At 41.4% G+C, this 20,407-nt stretch overlaps 1 protein-coding gene across 3 annotated transcripts; it reads right to left on the bottom strand.

Annotated features, from left to right (window-relative positions):
• Window positions 1–148: 148 nt before the first annotated feature.
• MILR1 (mast cell immunoglobulin like receptor 1) lies at window positions 149–15,932 on the bottom strand. 3 transcript variants are annotated; one of them, XM_083148165.1, is made up of 8 exons: window positions 15,852–15,932; window positions 15,690–15,722; window positions 13,841–14,113; window positions 8,960–9,091; window positions 8,312–8,380; window positions 5,890–5,958; window positions 2,643–2,711; window positions 149–1,018 (listed from the first exon to the last, which is right to left on the bottom strand). In XM_083148165.1, the coding sequence occupies exons 1-7, from the start codon at window positions 15,895–15,897 to the stop codon at window positions 2,653–2,655; spliced, it is 681 nt and encodes a 226-aa protein (XP_083004291.1). In that variant the 5' UTR covers window positions 15,898–15,932; the 3' UTR covers window positions 149–1,018; window positions 2,643–2,652. The 3 variants fall into 3 exon arrangements, with proteins under 3 accessions (XP_083004291.1, XP_083004293.1, XP_083004292.1); XM_083148167.1 differs by lacking the exon at window positions 5,890–5,958; XM_083148166.1 differs by lacking the exon at window positions 15,690–15,722 and having other exon boundaries at window positions 15,852–15,896.
• Window positions 15,933–20,407: the final 4,475 nt, after the last annotated feature.

The following is a 20,407-nucleotide window of genomic DNA, read 5'->3' as shown; positions in this document are numbered from 1 at the left end:
GGTGTATGCCCCATTATTAGCGTCAAAACGATGACCTTAACCCATGCAGCTTTGTCTCTGCAAAGATGTATCCTCTCCCAGATTAGCAACAATATAGAACTTGCCAGTGGTCATTTTACATTTCTTAAAAACTTTTTTTTTATTAACTTCGTACAAAACAGCAAAAAAAAACACAATATGAATGTAGTACTTTATATAAATGTGGTTCTGGGAACAGGAGGGGAGCACCGTGGCTGCATCTAGAAGATAATATATAGAACCTGATTGGTTGCAATGTAAAACAACCCATCTTCTTTACAACTCCCATCTTACTGTTCGGTATAGACAATTACATGACAGTTTGGGATACTTTATTATTTGGTTGGTGACCAGATTCTACCAGCTCCTAGAATTTTCTCACACAAATCCCCTCTTGAATGGAATGGTCTAGGGATGCCAATCCCAGGATTCAGAATTGAAAAATGCTCAATCCTGGGATTCCAGGGATGGACATTGACTTACATGGACTGTAGGTGCGGCCGCGATCAGTGGCCGGTGCCGCTGTGGGTGGGCAGCAGCAGAGCGGACAGGTGCAGCCTGCACAGTGTGACCTCTGACCACGTCACGGTGATTGGAAATCCTGTCAATTTTGGGGCCAAATCCCAGGATCCCACTGTGGGAATGCGGACATCATTGGTGACATAAGTCATACGTAGCCATACCTCCAGCAGCAAGGGACTATGAGGGATGCAAGGGAAAATCATTAATGTTACTGGGCTAGAAGTCCCTGTTCTTTAATTATTGCAGATAAACCACCTCCTAGATTAGGCTAGGGGCTTTTGTTAGGCTTCAAACTTATCTGAGGTTGGAGGACTATCTATTTTAATAATGGAACACGTTTTTGTAATATTTTAGAATGTACTGGGATGCATTGCAGTGTGTAAGCCAAATTGTCCAAGACACTGATTCTTTCATTCCTTTGTACTTGTCTGCTTTCATGTTCTATGTGGCCCTCATTGGATGTCATAGGGCTGATTATCTGTGAAGAAAAAATAAAATAACTGGTATAATTTAAAATGAAATTATTTTACCATGATCATGAAAATGGACAGCTATGTAAGTAAGATAGGAAGTTACACAGTAAGCACTTATACCCCATTCACACTGCACCCGTTCAACCTGGGAATGTTGACAAGAAAAGGTCCGATGGTGAAAGGCAGATAGATCTGAGTGACCTGGTAATTTGCTTTGCAGTGTGATTGGGGTTGTGGTTCAGACTGGAACCAGAAAAATGACTCGGCATTTAAATGCCGGGTAAAAGCTGGAATTTTCATTCAATTGTGTCTAAACAAGGTATTACTGAGAGCAAAAACAAGAGGACATTCTTATAGCATACAGGTTACAGGAGAGTATGAGGTGGCAGAACAGCCTGCATAGAGCGCACAGCTCAAAATACTGTATGCTTCTATCATACTGCTCTGAGATGTTTTCTCCTTCATATTCTTGAAGGTATGTTTGATTTGGGTACTTGTGTATTATCACGGCGCCCCCGATATTAAGTTGCACGATTTTTTTATTGCATCGCATGCCATACACCCGATGCGATTTAAGCCCCCTATACGATGCTAAATTTGTATAAGCACCGTAATGGGTGCTTTGAAGCACCCTAATGGGTGCTTACAATGTTAAATGCACCCCCACGCCACCCCCCCAGTATGAACGTGAACCCGAAGCGTGGCGAGCGGCGGCGGTACGCGTCCTCCGACCTTTTCATACCCCCACTATCCACGTCGGCGTGGAATTGATTTTATATAGTGTGGTGAGCGCAGCGAGGCGAGCGGACGCGTATACCTGTGAAGTAATGTGCGTCCCCTCGCGGGGCTCGCTGCGCTCGCCACACTTTGGGCTCACCACACTATATAAAATCAACTCCACGCCGACGTGGATAGTGGGGGTATGAAAAGGTCGGAGGACGCGTACCGCCGCCCCTCGCACGCTTGCCACGCTTCGGATTCACGTTCATACTGGGGGTGGGTGGGGGTGCATTTAACATTGTAAGCACCCATTAGGGTGCTTATACAATTTATAATCGCATCGCATTGTATGCCATATACGATGCCATACAATTTTAACATTGTATGACATTGGGGAACATCGCATCGCATGCCTTATGGTCTGCGATGCGATGGGCGCCGTGATAATACACAAGTACCTTGATTTTTTGCACATCTATGGGTAGTTTGTTATTGCCATGCTCACTAATTCCCTACTGGCATGCTTAAGTGTCTGTGGTGCATGTATTTATAGCAAAGAGATTTTTTATTTTGTGAAATGCATGTTATCACAGGTCCCAATAGTTTGTCATGATAAAACACACACACACTTGTGTTCACATGGTTACAGAAATGTACTGTAGATGTTCAAAATAACCCTATCCTAGGTGTGATGAACCTCTTCTGTACCACCTTGGAATTTATCAATATCTTTGCAAATGTTAAACTGATTAATATTTGTCAGAAAAACAATTGTGTGGAATAATATTTTATATTAGAAATCATCTGCAAGAATGGACATGGATAGTGGTAGTAGCTTTTCTTAAACGATTCAGGTCATGGATTCTTTGCCCAGCTCTTTTGATCCTGTTGAGCAGATGAATCACTTACCTATAGTCCGCTAACTGGGCACCACTGTGGAATACAGTACTTCCTGCACTTTATCGCCCCCAGTTCTGTCTAAACAGAAAAACAATATAGCATGGTGTTTATCATGTGGTGTTCTTAGTTTGGACAATATTTTTAAATCAACACTAAACTGTCATTATAGGAAGCACAGGATTTAAATTGCAAAATTCATATTTTTTTCTTATTTATGTAACTCTTAAGAGATTAGACCTTCAGAATGTTTTAGTATTTTAGAGTTCATGTGTTTCTGGAGCTTTATAAATAATAGTGTATTAGGTAGGGTAACTGTTTTTTTCTTTCTTTTTGATCTTACCACTTGGTAATTGACATATAATAAGTTAATGTGAGGTGATACAGTTGATTCCTGGCCAGGTGTTGGGAGATTTGGGGTCCCGGTCGGACCTCATTGCAAAATGCGCCACAGGAACTTTGACCCAGGGAGCCGGTTCTGGGCCTCCGACTGGATGAACTTGGAAGAAAATTTCCCAGAGTAGTGGCATTGCATCCCAGAACGCGTACATGGGGCTTGGGGCAGTCTGAACTAACGGTGGAGAGTACACCAGACAAAACTGCAATTGAAGGAGCTTGTTCTGGGCCTTCTACTGGATGAATTTTGAGGAAAACCTCAGAGTGGTAGCACTGGCTCCCAGAAGACATACTAGGGAGTTAGGGTCCTGATTGGAGTTCTGAGCCTTCCCCATGATGAATTTAGAGGAAAACTTCCCAGAGTAGTAACACTGGCTCCTAGAAGACATACTAGTGAATTGTGGGTCCTGATTCGACTTCCCATTGGTGTATGATGTGCAGAACTTTGACACAGGGGATACGTTAACTAAGATGGGAGCTCCATTTAAAGGGGGATGTTGCAATGGTCAAACAATCAGAATCTACTGAACTTATTTATATAGCACCTTCTAGAAGATTATATTTTGTGTCTGATTAGGTTGCCCATAGCAACATCCCATCTTAGTATTTTCCCCCAGGGATTCTGTTCTGGGCATCCACTGATTGGGGCTGGGGGAAAACTTTAATGAACTGTAAAAACCATAATTAAGTTACCTGAAATAACCATAAATTAATTAACGGAAATACCTGACAGAAATGGAAGTTGGACTACTATCTTTACTACTGGTTAGATGCATCAAACCTTCTAAAGAGTGGAGAAGTAGCAAATGTCACCAGGCCAACTTCTGCCTATCACGTCATAGAATGTACATTATATACAATATGCTACTTGGACAATGATTGGCTACTATGAGCAATTCAGGGGTAGATTTATTAAGCTCGGTGAAGTGATAAACTGTCTGGTTTTTATCACCAATCAATCAGCTCCTACCTGTGAAGTTACAGGCTTATGCAGCCCACACACGCATCGATTTAAGAATGCGTTTTGTACTTTTAAAGTACAAAACGCATCGCGCGTACGATTATCGTGTTGTATTAGCGCGGCGTGTGCGACGCGATGCTGTGCTATGCGCGTTCCCGGGGGCCGATTTTAGATGTCCAAAAAAGTATGTGCAGCAGGTACTTTTTAGGACATTATCGCATAGCATCGGGCTCAGCATTATACAGGCATACGAGCCGATGCTATACGATGTGTTTTTTTTTTTTTTTTTTGGAAATAATTACATACAAATTGGTATCAACAACTTTATTGCAGGTTTGAAACATGTGAACTCGAACAAAATAAAGGTCAGAAAAAGCCAGTGAAAAAATGTGCTTAAATCGCACAGCATCGCATCGCAGACAGCCAAATAACCATCACATCGGGTCATGCTTAATTCTGGCAGAAAAATTGTAAAGAACCATTGTACAGCCAAAAACGCATAGCACTGAAATCGGTGCGTGTGTGGGCACCATTAGTTTGAAAAATGACAGGTAGGGGTTGATTGGTCGGTGATAAAAAACAGACAGTTTATCAGAGTAACTGAGGGGTAGATTTATTAAGCTCAGTGAAGTGATAAACTGTCTGGTTTTTATCACCAATCAATCAGCTCCTACCTGTGAAGTTACAGGCTTAGTTTGAAAAATGACAGGTAGGGGTTGATTGGTCGGTGATAAAAAACAGACAGTTTATCAGAGTAACTGAGGGGTAGATTTATTAAGCTCAGTGAAGTGATAAACTGTCTGGGTTTTTTTTTATCACCGACCAATCAACCCCTACCTGTCATTTTTCAAACTAAGCCTGTAACTTCACAGGTAGGAGCTGATTGATTGGTGATAAAAACCAGACAGTTTATCACTTCACTGAGCATAATAAATCTACCCCTCAGTTACTCTATCTATCTATACACATTGTATGTATGTGTGTATGTATATATATGTATATGTATATATATATATATATATATATATATATATATGTGTGTATATATATATATATATATATATATATATATATATATATATATATATATATATATATATATAATAAATAAATTAGCCTGGCACTCTCCTTAATGGTAGTGTTTGTGGTCCGCTGTTCTGTGTCCCTTTGGGGGGGAGAGATGTGCTGGAAACGAATAGGCACACGGGACTCTTTCAACATTTTGAAAGAGTCCCAAGTGCCTATTCGTTTGCGATATATATATATATCAGAGAGCCCGGCACAACCTCCTCACGTTTAGTTGCTTGGGTTCCTGCACCGGCAGGGTAATGTAGACAATAGAAACGTGCAGCACTCCATACATACTGTATGTCAATAAAGAAAACTGTTTCTAACGGATTATCGTCTTTGGAGTGCTGCACGTTTCTATTATTTATATAGATATATATATCTCTCAAAAAAATAAATTGTTGCTATGGATAAAAATATACTAAATTTACTTTTCTATTTAATTCTAATATATACATTGTTGCATTCTGATTTGTTGCAAATAATTGAATATGGAAACAATGAAATGAACATCAATTCAAATCACAGGATTGTGCATTTTATTGATTTTACTACATTGTTACATATTGCTCATGTCTTGAATATGGCAACCTTCCTGGTATCTATATGTTTGCATCCTACTAAGTGATAATTTATTTCAATGTTATGGTCCTGCATTTATTACAAAGAAACCTGTACCTGATTATAACCCGCTACAATAGTCTTGTAGCCTTGTATATGATTGGTGGTTTTGTTGAACCTTTAAAGCAGCTTATGGTCAGGTAATTTTCGCCTCTCTCTCTTTAAGCCAGAAAACATTGTTTTCTTGAGTTTCTATTGGATGAGATCACTTACCTCTACTGCCTTTTTCCAGCTCCACTGTACAATACAGTACGCCCTGTCCATCGCCAGACCCAGTTAAGTCTAAATACAGGTAGAATAGATTGTTTGTTTGCTTTATCGGTTTTATTTTCTTTTTTTTTTTATATATTTAAGAAACAATTTTCCAAGAACCAAGAAAGTGAACTTTACAAAACAATACTTGTATTATAAAAGATAGACAGGTGTCATAAAGCTATAATGCATTTACAATGGCTTACATAAAATGCTCAATTGTTTTACGCATTCATGTTGTCACATTTAAAACACCTATATTGGTTTTAAAACAAAATATTAAAAACCTCAATCTGGTCATTACTGCGAATCTAGTGAATATATATCTTCTCAAAAAAAAATCAGTCTGCAGAGTTTCACTCAGATGTATTTGCCCACACGCTGTAATTGATATCCAATATGAATCACAATTCAAAATAATATGGCATATATATGGTCCGCAGGATAACCTTATATTATATACCAGATTCAATGTAAAAGGAGTCCTCTCGGACAAATGTGCTTTCGGCTCGCAAAATGAATAAGTTAGGCATGGTTTAGCATTAACTTGTGAATGTGCTATAATGTTTCCAGCACCAGTAACTATGCCGCTCACCTACCCCCGATCGATTTATTGCAGCCTGGTCCCAGACGCATGAGCGGGAATCTGTGCAGTGTCCAACTGATCAAACTCACTAAGAGGGATCAGGGTGTCAGAAGGCACCGGTTGCCGTGCGGATGAGAGTTGTTGCGAGCTAGCGGCTCAGGAATCCTGCATGTCACATGAAGTTATGAAGAAGAGTGCTGGGCAAGGGTCTGATGCATGCAGCAAGTAGATTAGCAGGCACCAGATCCCCAGGTTTGGACCACCCTCAACGTGTTTCTCCACCCTAGATCCTGGCGGTTTCTTCAGGAGGTTTAATCTGGGGTCAAACTGGTGGGGTTTAAAAAGGCCAAATTACCAATCCGGATTTGTTGATAATTAGTCATTATTAGTCACCAGATGTGATGGAATTCAAGTCGCCAGTAGGTTTATCTCAGCGAATGAGCCCTACACCCAGATGTTGTTTACAACTGGGGCAGACCTCAGATACACCTGATGGTGTCCAGACTAAATAACAAACATCCACGTTACTGTTACCAGACTCGGGATCCGGGGTTAAAGTGGGTCAGAACAGGGCAGAACTGCATTCCGTCAGTTCCAATTTGGAGGCGGAAGTGTTCCTCCTCTGTCCACTTTGTCCAGCTCGCAAGCTTGCAGACCACTAAGCTATAACTTCCAATAGCATGGACGACAAATTAGTTAGTACTTAATCTTACTAAAACTGATCACCAATTATTTGAAGACCACTATCCTTAACTTTTAGCGCAATTTAAAAAGGATTCTGACAACTGGAGTGGCTGCTATGTTTACTAGACTGGTTGTATCAATGCCATCAATATGAACCTTTTATCACGTCTAAGGTATTTATTTCAATCCTTTCTGGTGCGGATCCCTTACTCTTTTTATAACTTCTTGCATCCAAGGGTATGATGCGACATTTGTACAAAAACAAACATACATCTAGGTGTGGCTTAGGTCACCTAAAATACAACCTTTACTACACAGCCGCTCAATGTGTATTGTGGAACCAACCAAAAGCAGAGAGTAGGGGTTATGATTTCATTCAAATGCTTTACGTGTACACTCATCTTCCATTTTGCTATGGCTTCTCCAGTCATCTAGACCTAAAGGCATCTCTGCTTACCCAGTCATATTGTTCTGCTTAGAAATATGGGATCTTGGGAAATATGGGAAATATATGATTTCGCACTGCTCCTCACCCGAGCCCCTTAGTTTCCCTGTTTTAATAACCCTGACTTTTGACCAGGTGGCAATTCTGCTTCCTTTATGCATTAGAAGGCTGAAGGGATCAGAGTCCGGACTGATATTACCCATAATCTAATATTTCCCACAATCTAATATTTCCCACATTTTCAGACTTACAAACCAAATTCAATATACCACATAAATATTTTTACCAATAGCTTGAACTTAGAGACTTTCACTCCACTATGAAACATAGGCTTACTAATGGTGGTCTGGTCCAAAACTCTCCTCTACTCTTTGTTTGATTTAAACATTTCATTTAAATTCAAAATATTTTCTGTTTCCTTTTGTGTGTGATGATGTTCCTAGATCATTATTACCTATCATCATAGCGCCATTGGAGGGAACATCCTATTTGTATATTTTTATATTCCACTTCTATCCACTATACAGTAAAAGTCTGCAACCATGTGTATAGATGGTGGTATTACCGGACATGCAAACCAAGCAGTCTCTGGCCAAGAAGCTTTTGCCCTATAGTCTGAGCCCAAATAGCATTGTTTTCATGAGCTGCTATTGGGTGAGATCACTTACCTCTACTACCTTCTCCCAGCTTTACTGCAGAATACAGCACCTCCTGTCCTTTGTCACACTCCATTGTGTCTATATTCAGAAAAATTATAACAGGATAATAGTTTATTAGGTTTGCTTTATATGTTTAGTTTAAATTAGCAAATAAGGAAAGCTTCTTCTCATTATTAACCTCTATTGCTTGTGGGAGTCCAGACAAGCTGGCTGCGTCAGACCAAAGTGGTGTCCCGGGTAGTATGTTGGCTCTTTTTCTGCCAAAATACGTAGTACCACTTTTATATAATGCAGGATATCAATTTAGGGATGCTATTTTCTTATAGAATTCCACAGAGGCCGCAGCGCTGGCAAAATTATATACTATGGCTATTGTGGTCAGTGCCTGATTAACCGATAAGCTTATTATGTTGTAGCCCACGGCGCCAGGACTGGGGGAGGCACCTTGCAGGTGACACTCAAATTAAAATTAAGGGCACCTTGAAGCAGGCCCTGATTGTGGTCATGAATTGAGCCACTGGTGGAAAGGGGTTTTAAGCCAACTCCAAAGCTCAGTCCTATCCTGCATATGTATGCCTGTGAGGGTTTTTCATATGTTAATGCTAGGTAAACTCCCACATTCAGGACATAAAACTTTATGTTGTTGAGAGAACTCACCTTTCCTGTGTTTTATAATTAGGTTGAACAACATAACTGCTAGTAGTATAACTAGAATGAGTACTAAAGTTGGGATCAGCCAAACCAGGTAGTTGTTATGATGATGATGTTGTTGGTTGTGGTACAGTTCACCTAAAAAAAGTAAATCACATTCCAGGTTATTCATTCTTGTGTAACTCAAAACGCTAAACATAAATGTAACATAAATGAATGCAGGTTCCAAAGAAAGAACACGGACTGATCAAACTGTGGCAGGAGTGAGGGCGCCCTTAGGCACAACAATAATGGCCGCCCCCCTGCCTAATTTTATTATTTTTATTGTTTATTTATAAGCACTCATTTGAAAGAATAGAATAAGTACAGTAAGTAGGACAGATTACAGGAACAGTATCTGCATGCCCTATCCATGTACACTCTATACAACATGGAATATGGAACAGTACAGTGGATATTGTGCAGTTACTGGTACATTTCAGGCTAACAGCACCAAGTGCCGCCCCCAAACATGTGCCACCCCTAGGCACATGCCTCACATGCCTAATGGGAAATTCGGCACTGGCAGGAGTGTCTTGAAACTCCAGGCAAGGCACCCTGAATTGTTCCAAGAGCATAATGGGCTAATGAACTGCTAGGTATGAGGTTTGGCCAATGGTGTTGCAGGGTTTTGCTACTAGGATTCATTATCTTTCTTAGTAAGGACATTTGTAGAAGACTTTCTCTTTGCATTTGGACACTTGCCTGCCCACCCTCCCTATAATAATTTTGTATTAGTTTGTAGGTGGTTGTGCATCAGCATTTTGTTTTGTTTTGTAACAGGGATAGTGTTTTGTTCTGAACGGCTGTGCAGTAAAAAAAAAAATTGTGTTGCTCATGCAGAGTTGAGGGGTATGACATGGCATCAGGCAGCGTAAAGGGTAACATCGTCAAGATGGGTTCTGACTTCTTGGCCACATGATTTACGTTCTAAGTTTGATGGAAGGCAGTTGGCCATTCTTTTTAAGTTGATTTTGAAGTGTTCGGGCTGTTGGCCTGCTTCCTCTTGTGAGTTGCTTTTCCATAAAGGGATGTTTAAACAGAAGGCTCATCCTTTATTGTTGAAGGGCAGCTGGCATTGTTTTTTATTATTATTTTTAATGCTTTGCTTTTGCTAGGCTGTTCCTTTTCCAGACCACCATGCCTTACTTTAGAAAGCTGAGCCCTTTTCACCACATTTATATTTATCAGTATCCATATTTCATTTAGTTGTGTTGTGTTGTGTAAATGGAGCATAAAATAAAGCTAATAAAGGGACAGGGGAATTTAAGCTATGAAGACAGATCAAACAAATTGGGATTATTTATGATAGAAAAGAGACTTTAAATGGAAGACATGCTAAACATGAACAAATATATCTGGGATCATATAAGGAACTGTCGGGCAAACTTTTCTCTTTAAGGAAGGACTCTAGGACACGTAGGCATGTGTTTAGACTAGAGGAAAGAAGATTTTATTCCCTTAGAAGGAAACCTTTTTTTACAGTCATAGTAGCCAAAACGTGGGGAAGTGGTGTCGGCAGACACAATAAATAAGTTTAAAATAAGGTTGGACAAACATTTATTGGGTAAAAACATTAAGGGTTACAAACCACAATATCTGTCTTTAAATTAATCAGAACATACAACATATAATAATGTAACAGAAGATCATATTAATAATTATTTCTGCTCAGTATTCACTGCTGAAAGAGAGGGGAAGGGGCCACAGTTAAGTTGCAAGTATAGTCAGAAAAATGATGGGGAAACAACTACATTTACAGAGGATAAAGTCCTAAAATAACTCTCAAAACTGACAGTGGATAAATCAATGGGGCCAGATGGGATAAATCCAAGGATACTAAAAGAGCCTAAAGGGGAGCTGGTAAAACCATTAACAGAATTATTCAACCAGTCACTAGCTACTGGAGTAATCCCAGAGGACTGGAAAACAGCGAATGAAGTCCCACTGCACAAAAGTGGAAGCAAGGAAGAGGTAAGTAACTATCGACCAGTGAGCCTTACATCAGTAGTAGAGAAATTGATGGAAACACTCTTAAAACAAAGTTGTAGAATATCTCAAGAACCAGCAACTTACAGGATCCAAAACAGCATGGGTTTACTGGGGGAAGATCATGTCAAACAACTCATTGACTTTTTTGACTGAATGACTAAAGTAAGAGATCAAGGTGGGGCTGTAGATGTAGCTTATCTAGACTTTAGTAAGGCTGTCACTGACACGGTCCCACATCGCAGACTGTTAAATAAACTTTAAAGCTTGGGATTGGATTCGGTACTAATGTATTAGCAGGGCACCCATTATGTAGTTTGCGTAGTGGTGTGTTGAGAATACTAATACACCACTACTTAACTTACGTAAACTATGTAATTTACGTAACTGGAGCTGTGCTAATACATAATGGTTCATATCCTCACTATCCACGTCATACATCCATTATCCATGTGAGCGTGGAGTTAATTTTACTTTAACGCGTTTCTCCGCCTGTATATCGGCGGCTTCCTCAGAAAGGTGTATATACACCTTTCTGAGAAAGCCGCCGGTATACAGGCGGAGAAACGCATTAAAAGACCCACACAGGCACCGACCCCTTTGCCCACCACTCTCACTACGCTCATCACCCTGTGGAGAGAACCCCATAAAGGCCGCATTGCATCTGCAAGGAATCAGCAGCCGGGACACCACAAAGAGGGATCAAGTTTTTAGAGCTGAGAACTGGCAAGTGATAGCTCACAAAGAGCCTAAAGCTATTAACATATATGTTTTGTGAATGACTGAGCCCAAAATTCTAGTTCTTTCTGCATAAGCATTTGCAGTGTGTATGGTAGTATCAGCAAATAAAGAGCCGTGAGAGCTAATTAACTGCATGTGCCAAACTATCCATTCTTCAAAAATAATGGACTTTCAATCATTATACTAAGCTGGGATCAATTTCAAGTAGGCTTTATAATTTCCTTTGCTTGCTTGCCTGCTGAACCCTATTAACCCACTAATTAATATGCTTGTGCAGCATGTCTGAAAGTATTAGTCTTGATTATAAGTGTCAATAAGTTTTAATTGTATATCTACCGGCCGGTAATTTGTGTATGTTTTTTATATATTCTTTAAATGTATTAAATATCAAATACTATTCAAATCTGAGTCAGCGCTGTCTTTAAATCTTTTCTGTGTATCCTGCACAGACTATGTATACTGCAAGCTATACTATGTATACTGCAAGCTGTATACAAACTGTAGATTTGTGCCAACTTTTCTGCCTATTTTGACGATATAGTCAAAATCGGAAGCTCGAATTGCATCATGTACTGTATATGCACCTTTACTTTACAGAGTAGCTCTGCTTAAAGACCTACTCTTAAAACATCCATATTACATTTTACTCAACCAGACACATAACCAGTAGTGACTCACACAGGAACACATTGACCTCCACTGTGTTGTTAAGCAGCAAATAAGAAACCATTGATGAAAATAAAAATCCTCACAGTATATGATCCTAAAGGTAACACACAGCTTTCAAATATAAATATTACTGCATTGTATTGTAATATTTTATAAGCTAACACTCAATCTATGGAACTTCTAGGTACAGATTTATTTTTTTATTTTTATTTCTGAATTAAACGGTGTCTGGATGGCTGGAAGACCATGTCTAGGTCGGCACCATATGGTTAACACAAGCTAAAGGTTGACATGAGTTGGGATCAGTGTTCCCTCTAAGCTGTGCGCGTGTGCGCGCACACACAACTCGCCGAGCGTGCGCACAAACATTACAACAGAGCGCACAAAGCAGCAGTGGTCCCTTTTTGCAGTTGTGGACTCAATTAATGTGTATTTCACCCAATAACTACATTGTGTGCTGTGTTTTGAATGTTTAAATGTTTAATATAATTTTGAAGTAAAGTTAACACAAATGCTGAACGTCATTTTCCAGTTATATATGTGATGCACAAAAATTTAAATTTCCTTCCAAAGTTGCACAGCCAAAATCTTTTGCCGCACACAGGCTTCGTAAAATTAGAGGGAACATTGGTTGGGATGAGGTTGTTTTTTTTTAACCGGTTCATACTTTACAATCCACATTGGCTCCCATTTGAAATGGTGCAGTGGCCTGCAGCCAGGCAAGTGAAGTGGGTGGTCCACATACTCTGGTGCCAACTTAAAAAAATCCTTGTTAAAAAATTTATGCCGACCTATTCCCGTGTGGAACTTTTGCTTATGTCGACCTTGTGCATACAACCTTTTGGTGTCGATCTAAACCTTGTCAACCTAATATAACACACCCAGATTAAGAGCTCTAGATATATACGGTATATTTTAGTTATTTCATAAAACTACGGCTCTTATTTTCAGCATCTTTTTGTTCAATGGAAATTTTAATTCCTGTGTCAGTAGATCATATTGGGGCAGATTTATAAAGCCTGGTAAAGTGATCAAGTGGTGATAAAGTGGAAGGTTATAACCAGGGCTATTTTTCTGCAGGCTCCAGCAGGAACTGTGGCCCTTATTCTAGTTCACTCTTTCTGACAAAATATTTCTTAGATGGACAAAACCATGTGCACTGCAGGTGAGGCAGGTGTAAAACCCCACCCAAATCTAATTATCTCTGCACAAGTAACACCTGCCTCACCTGCAGTGCACATGGTTTTGTCCATCTAAGAAATATTTTGTCAGTGAACTAGAATAAGGCGGAGCCTGCAGAAAAATAGCCCTGGTGTTAACACACCAGCCAATCAACTCATTTCTCAAACACAGCCGATTGGCTGGTGCGTTATCACCTTCTGCTTTATCACCACTTGATCACTTTACCAGGCTGAATACATCTGCTGTATAGTATAAACCGTTACTTACTTTGTAGTGTAAATGTAAATGCTTTGCTGTATGTGATGTTTGAAAGACCATTGGCTGCTTTGCATTTATAAGGTCCGAGACTTGTCTCATTATAGATGGTGATGTTGAATGTGGCATTCCCCTCCATAGACATCAGTATGGTTCCTTTACTTGTTATGTTGTGGAACAAGGTGTAATTCGTGGGCTGAAGTCCATTTCTGGAAATGCAGAAAATAGTCTCTGTGTTTCCAATTGCTGTGCTATTGGATGTAGATTGCAGTTCTGGGTTCAGATCTGAAACGGATGATAATATCAGCAGTTAATGCAATTGTTGAGAGCTGCATTAATGTTATTCTTAGGGGATCTGAAAATTTCTGTAGCTCAATAAGCAGAACTTAAATCCAAGGAATACTTATTGTGAAATGTAATATTGCTGAGATCATGAAATAAATCCACTGCTTTGTTAGAAAACCTTGGTTTGGAGCTAGCATAGTGCATGGTCTGTCCAGGCAGCCACCTATGGGCCCACATGCTAGGGGCACTGCGCTGGGGTGCAGATTTCCTGCTCAGCTTTTGAGGTTGGCCCACAGCTTAGCAGATCCAGCTGTGGTGCTCAGTACAAATTAAAGAATGGAAAACCCGTGCTCCAAACAAAGAGTGCAGCTCTATCTGAGGAATAGTCACCAACTCTTCAAATACAGTAATGCAAAAAAGAAAAGTCAGATGAAGCGCTTCCACTTCGGATATTTAATCCACAACTTCCATGATCAGCCTTTGTATTCAATCTGTAGAATTTATAGACCTCAAAGAGAAGAAAAACATAATGCCCTTCTCATAGGGCTTTATTCTGGTTCACTCAAATCCCTTCTCAAATGGACAAAACCATGTGCACTGCACGTGGGGCAGATATAACATGTGCAGAGAGAGTTAGATTTGGGTGGGGTTTTTCTTCAAAGTGAGATCTACAGTATATTGCAGTGTAGAAATAAAGCAGTCAGTATTTTCCCTGCACAGAAACAAAATAAATCACCCAAATCTAATTCTCTGCAATTCTCGGTTATATCTGCCCCACCTGCAGTGCACATGGTTTTGTCCATCTGAGAAGGAATTTGCCTCTAAGAGTAAACCAGAATAGGGCCCATAGTGTTAACAATCTGATATATTATATATCCAAAATTGTACACATTAATGGGGCCCTAGCTTAGGACACAAGATAGACCACACAAACTCCTCAGATGCTTCTGGGTTCTTAATCGTAGTCACAATGATCCTTAAATACTAGAAATACTTCACTATGAGAAGAGCATTTTGTTTTCCTTCTCTTTGAGGTCTATGGATTCTACTGGATATTGAATACAAAGGATCATCATTGAAGTTGTGGATTGAATAACCCAAGTGGGATTGCTTCATCTGACTTTTCTTTTTTTGTATTAGTGGTGCTCAGTAGTTTAATCTCTGCACAGAGCAGCTACAGTAGAACATGATTTCAATTGCCCTTCAACACCCTTCCCTGTATGCCGTAGGGGTGCAGTAAGTCACTTTTACCACTTTCAGAAAGAATAGCCCCTAAATCCTGGCTTTTACTCGACATTTGAGTGCTGGGATGTTTTGCAGGTCTCAGCCTGACCCCCTTCCCCCTTCACACAAAAAAAGCAAATTTCGACTAGGTTGTCCCTTTTGCACAAGAAAGGACCCGTGCTAAACAGCAATATACCGGGTTGAAATGTTTGACCCGGCAATTTGCTTTTCTGTGTAGAAGGGGGATAATAAGCTGGCAGTGCAGACAGAGTAATACATATGGGGACTGTCTCTGTACTCAGCGCTGATTTCATTAGTCTACAAATATAGTACCAACACAGACACAACTTACTTCTCATTTTCTGATTGCTATCTGTCCTCTGACCTAGAATGGATAGAAAAACAATAATCTGTTTGAAAGTCGGTAACAAACATTTATATAATATTTTGTAATTGCACTGATGCATATTTATTGCATATCCTCTCATAATATTCATACAAAACTATGTCCTACCTGTAACCGAGATCAAGAAAAGCAAGAGAACCGAGATCATCTCCATTGTTCAGAAACCACAGAAAAGAGAGCTACTGAGGAAGTTACACATTTACCATAAACAGAGTTTTCTTTCTTTTTTTTTTTTTTTTTTTTTTTAGAGTGTGGGTGTTGGAAACACTATCTCGGTGTTCCTCTTAGTTTTACCACAATGATCTAAGAGAACCTGTGGTCTCACTTAAGTCCCCATGGGTTACAGCTGAGGAACCACCAAAACTGGTGCAACCCCTTCAATTACAAGTTTCCTTCACTGTCCATGCACCAGTCCCCACACATGTGCAGAACAGCTTAAGGCCCATACACACCAGTGTTTATTTTGTCAGAGATTTTCAATTTAATTTTAGTCTTATGCTGGCCACACATCAGACCAACTTCCCTCCAACCATCCAACTAGTTGGTTGGATGGAATAAAAACCTGGTACTGCATAGGAGCAAATGTAATTAAGTCATTTGTTTTCCAAATCGGAAATGGACAACAACGGTCATTTGGACAATGTACTGTAGTTGGACCTATTTGGTTTAAACAATCTCACTGATTGTTTTTGTCCATTCTCCTGAGTTTGTGAGCAAATTGCTGATTGGCATTTTCCCCCATACAGTACCAGAGTTTTAGTCCAACCAACCAGTGGCGGGCTGGGCCGGGGGCAGGGTGCCATGTGCCCCCCGGGCCACTTGATAAAGTAGCACTGTGGGCCGCCTGGTGCTCCAGTGTGTATTGTCAACTCCTCCTCCTGCTGTCAGTGTCAGCGGCGCCGGGCACGGCTTCAGGAACATGGCTGCCAGCCTCCTGCACTAAGGACATATGTCTAGTTCAGGAGGCCGCTACAGAGCGACGGTCTGTGGCTGGGATGTAGGAGCAGGGGCGGAACTACTCCCCCAAGGAGTTCCTGGGCCCGCTGCACCATTTCAGTGCGTTTTTAAAAAAAATCTTAAATCCAGTACTGATAACTGGTAAGGGTTGTGAGGAGATGGAGTGCCCCAGCACGGAAGGGTAGAAGACACTCAGCCCCGGCGGATGGAAGAGGGAAGAAGACAAAGGCGCTGCTATGCCTCAGCAGGGAGCAGGAGCAAAAAGCCGGCGCCGCTCAGCCCCGGATGGAGGTAGAGGGGAGAAGACGCCAGTTCCACTATGGTGAGGGGGGAAGACACCGGCCCCACTAAACCCGGGCAGGTAGATGGTGGAAGAAGCTGCTCAGCCCCTAGTTTCTCCCCTCACTTAACCAGCCCACTGCCCCATCTAATTGCTTCTCAGCAAGAATTCCCTCCAGCCACTTCAATCAGTGTCCCCTATTTAGCCCAGTGTACCCCCTCTCCAGCCTAGTGTTTCCTTTTCTCCCACCATCTCACTGCTCCCTTCCCATCCAGCCCAGTGCCCCATATATTTCACCCACTGCCTCTCGCAGTCACCCACTCACTCTCTACCTTCTGCCACCCACTGCCTTTCCCTATCACTCTATCTCACCCTGACGTCACCCATTACCATCTGTTTCTCTGTGTCACCCCCTAGCACTATATCTCCCACTATCTTTCCGTCATCCTATACATTACCCACTACCTTTCACTTCACTGTCACCCATTGCCTCTCCCTGTCACCCCACAGCCTCTCCATCTCCCACTATCTCAGCAAATCACCTCTTGTGGTGTCCTGTTATGCAGGGAGAGCAGCCGGTGGTGTCTTGTTAGCTTTCATTAAACATGGTGAGCAGCCTGTGATCTGTTATTATTATTATACAAGGGGAGCAGCCTGTGGTGTCCTGGCATTATTTTACAGAGGGAGCAGCCTGTAAAATCTTGATGTGCTGTTACTTATGGGCCAGTGCCCTGGACTTGCCCCCCAGGCTAAAATTTGCCAGCCAGCCCCTGCAACCAACCAACTAGGTGGATGGTTGGAGGAAAATTGGTCTGATGTCTGCTTTCAGCTCGAAAGCCGCCCAGTGTGTTCAGGGCAGTGAGCGCTAATGCGTGCTCCCGCATAATCGCTGCTACAAACGCTCATCTGCTGGTATTACCAGCAGATGAGCGATGGACTGGACAGCTTTATATAGCGTCCTGCTATGAAAAATCGTCAACACTGAGTATGCACTGAGCGTTTTTCAGCACAGTGATTTCAACCCCCCCCCCCCCGTCCATCATTGGCTAGCATACATGCTGGGCAATATCATCCAGTGTGTATGGACCTTTAGTGAGGTTCAGTTGGATCAACAATGCACACTCCAAAACGTTTCAATGGTACTATGCTTCTGATACTGAGGGCAGTATTCAATGAAAATTTTGACGATGCGATCCTGTTTAGGATTCGCTGCACATTCGCCACTGCCCGCCGCATTCCGGAGCCTCGCCGGCTCCAGTATTCAACGAGTCAGGGGCTCACTGCCCCATACCGGCGAATTTTAACTCCTGCTGCGATGCCGCAGGGAGCCTGAGGACGGTGGCAGGCAGGGAGATGGAAGTCTCCCTGCCTGCCCCAGAACGTTTGTGGGGGGGAGGTGGGCTCCCCGGGAGCCAGGCAGCACAGGCTGCCCCCCGGGATAGCCAACAGGGAACCGGGTATTCACTACACCCGATCGTGCATATGTAATGATCGGGTGCAGTGAATGTATGAATATCTAATAAGTGGCTCGGCTCCCGGCCCCCTGCTGGCTGCTGTGTAAAAAAAAAAAAAAAAAAAAAATATATATATATATATATATATATATATATATATATATATATATATATATATATATATATATATATATATATATATATATATATATATATATATTTTTTTTTTTTTTTATTAAATATATATTCATGTGCTTACAGCACATGAATAAAAATAGCATGCCCCTCCTCAGAATAAAATTCCTGATTTTTTTACACCAAATGTAAAAAACAAAACACTTTATTTTAAAAGTTCACATTCCACTTCACCATAAAAAGATAGCGATTGCTACTCGGTGAATCATGGCGATAAAAACCTTGAAATGTATTCGCCATCTGGTCATTGAATAGGGTGATTCACCGTTTTAGTCAAAAAATCGCCGTACAGCACGAAAATAGCACAAAATCGCCATAAAACATGGCGAATCAGCCTCATTGAATACTGCCCTGAGTGTTATGAACATGCCAATTTGCTTTATGCCTATTGAAGTGTATGATGTGGGCAGCATGGTTAACCATATTGCGATTATTGCCTCATATCACTGGGGTCAAGAGTTCAATTCAGTCGTGATTGATCAATATGGAGTTTGTATGGTCTCCTACGTTTGCTTGGGCTTCCTCCCTATATCACTTTTATGGTATCTTTGAACTTATGTTAATGTATATGTGTACAAATATAGCTATACACACATATAATCTAATTATACTTTTATTATAGATGGTACACTGAATATGTTTTCCATTATCAGTACATCATTTTAATACATTGCACTGCTGTATATACAGACATATGGGGTGAAATGTAATACGTGGCGATTTTTGGTCATGTTTAAAAATCGCACCTTTGAAAATTGCATTTTTGCTGCAAATTTGCATATGTAATGAGATGCGAAAGTGCGGTTTAGTGCAATTTTTAGACTTGAAAATGTGCGCATTTTCAGTCACGAAAATGTGCGCATTTTCAGTCATGAAAATGTGCGCATTTTTAGACATGCGATTTTGTGGGGGAAAAAAACAAACGGCGTGGGGTCCTCCATCCTGAGCATAACCAGCCCTGGGCCCAAAGAGCCAGTCCTGGTTTCATAAAATCACAGGTACAAACAAGTTGGGGTTCCCTTGATTTTAACAAAACCAGCACCAGGCTCAAGGGCCGGTCCTGGTTCCCAAAATACGGGGTCCCCCTGTATTTCAAGAACCAGCACCGGGCCCAACCAGCCAGCAGGGTAATGCCACAGCTGGGGGGAGACTTTTTATACAAGTTCCCCCGGCCAAAGCCTTCATCCCTCTGACCGGTCAACATGGGCAGGGGTCCTGTGGAAGTGGGGATCCAAAGAAGGGGTCCGCCCTCCAGAACTTACCTGCCCATGTTGAATCCCGGGGCTGTCCTCGATGCCCCTGGGCGGTGGACATCGAGCTGATAAAATGGTGTAAAAAATAGAAAGAATCCTATTGTATATTGCTGTGGAAATATGAGTCACAGCAAGCCTGCACCACATGCAGGGACTTGGAGACCCACAAGTCCCAGCATGCGGGGCAATAAAGGGTCCACTGGGACTTGTAATCCCACATTAGTACAAATAGTTAAATAAATACACACACACACACACTGCCAGTAACATTTTATTGTACAAAGAGCCCATTCATCCAATACTTACCTATGTTGCCATGAAACATCGGTCCCCTTGTCCAGTAGTATCCATTTGGGGTACCTGTGGATAGAAAACCTACTCACCAGTCTTCAGGGCTTCTCCGGGACCCCTGCACCGCTGTAAGCACTCTCCGGTCTTCTGTTTACTTCTGGGACTTACTACTTAGGCCCGCCCACCACCCAATAATGGCTCGGGATTTCCCAATTCCCCCGTATTTTGGGAACC

This window comes from Crinia signifera, chromosome 6, assembly GCF_055691185.1.
Source record: "Crinia signifera chromosome 6, ASM5569118v1, whole genome shotgun sequence".
Taxonomy (NCBI): Eukaryota; Metazoa; Chordata; class Amphibia; order Anura; family Myobatrachidae; genus Crinia; species Crinia signifera.
The sequence above is the reverse complement of the archived record's forward strand: the minus strand, read 5'-3'. Positions and strand labels throughout refer to the sequence as shown.

Coding starts and splice junctions, on each gene's coding strand:
- MILR1 (XM_083148165.1), bottom strand. CDS start 15,897: ATGGAGATGATCTCGGTTCTCTTGCTTTTCTTGATCTCGGTTACAG. Junction 14,114..15,689: donor TAGCAATCAGAAAATGAGAA/GTAAGTTGTGTC, acceptor CATCCGTTTCAG/ATCTGAACCCAGAACTGCAA. Junction 8,381..8,959: donor AATTATAAAACACAGGAAAG/GTGAGTTCTCTC, acceptor TTCTGAATATAG/ACACAATGGAGTGTGACAAA.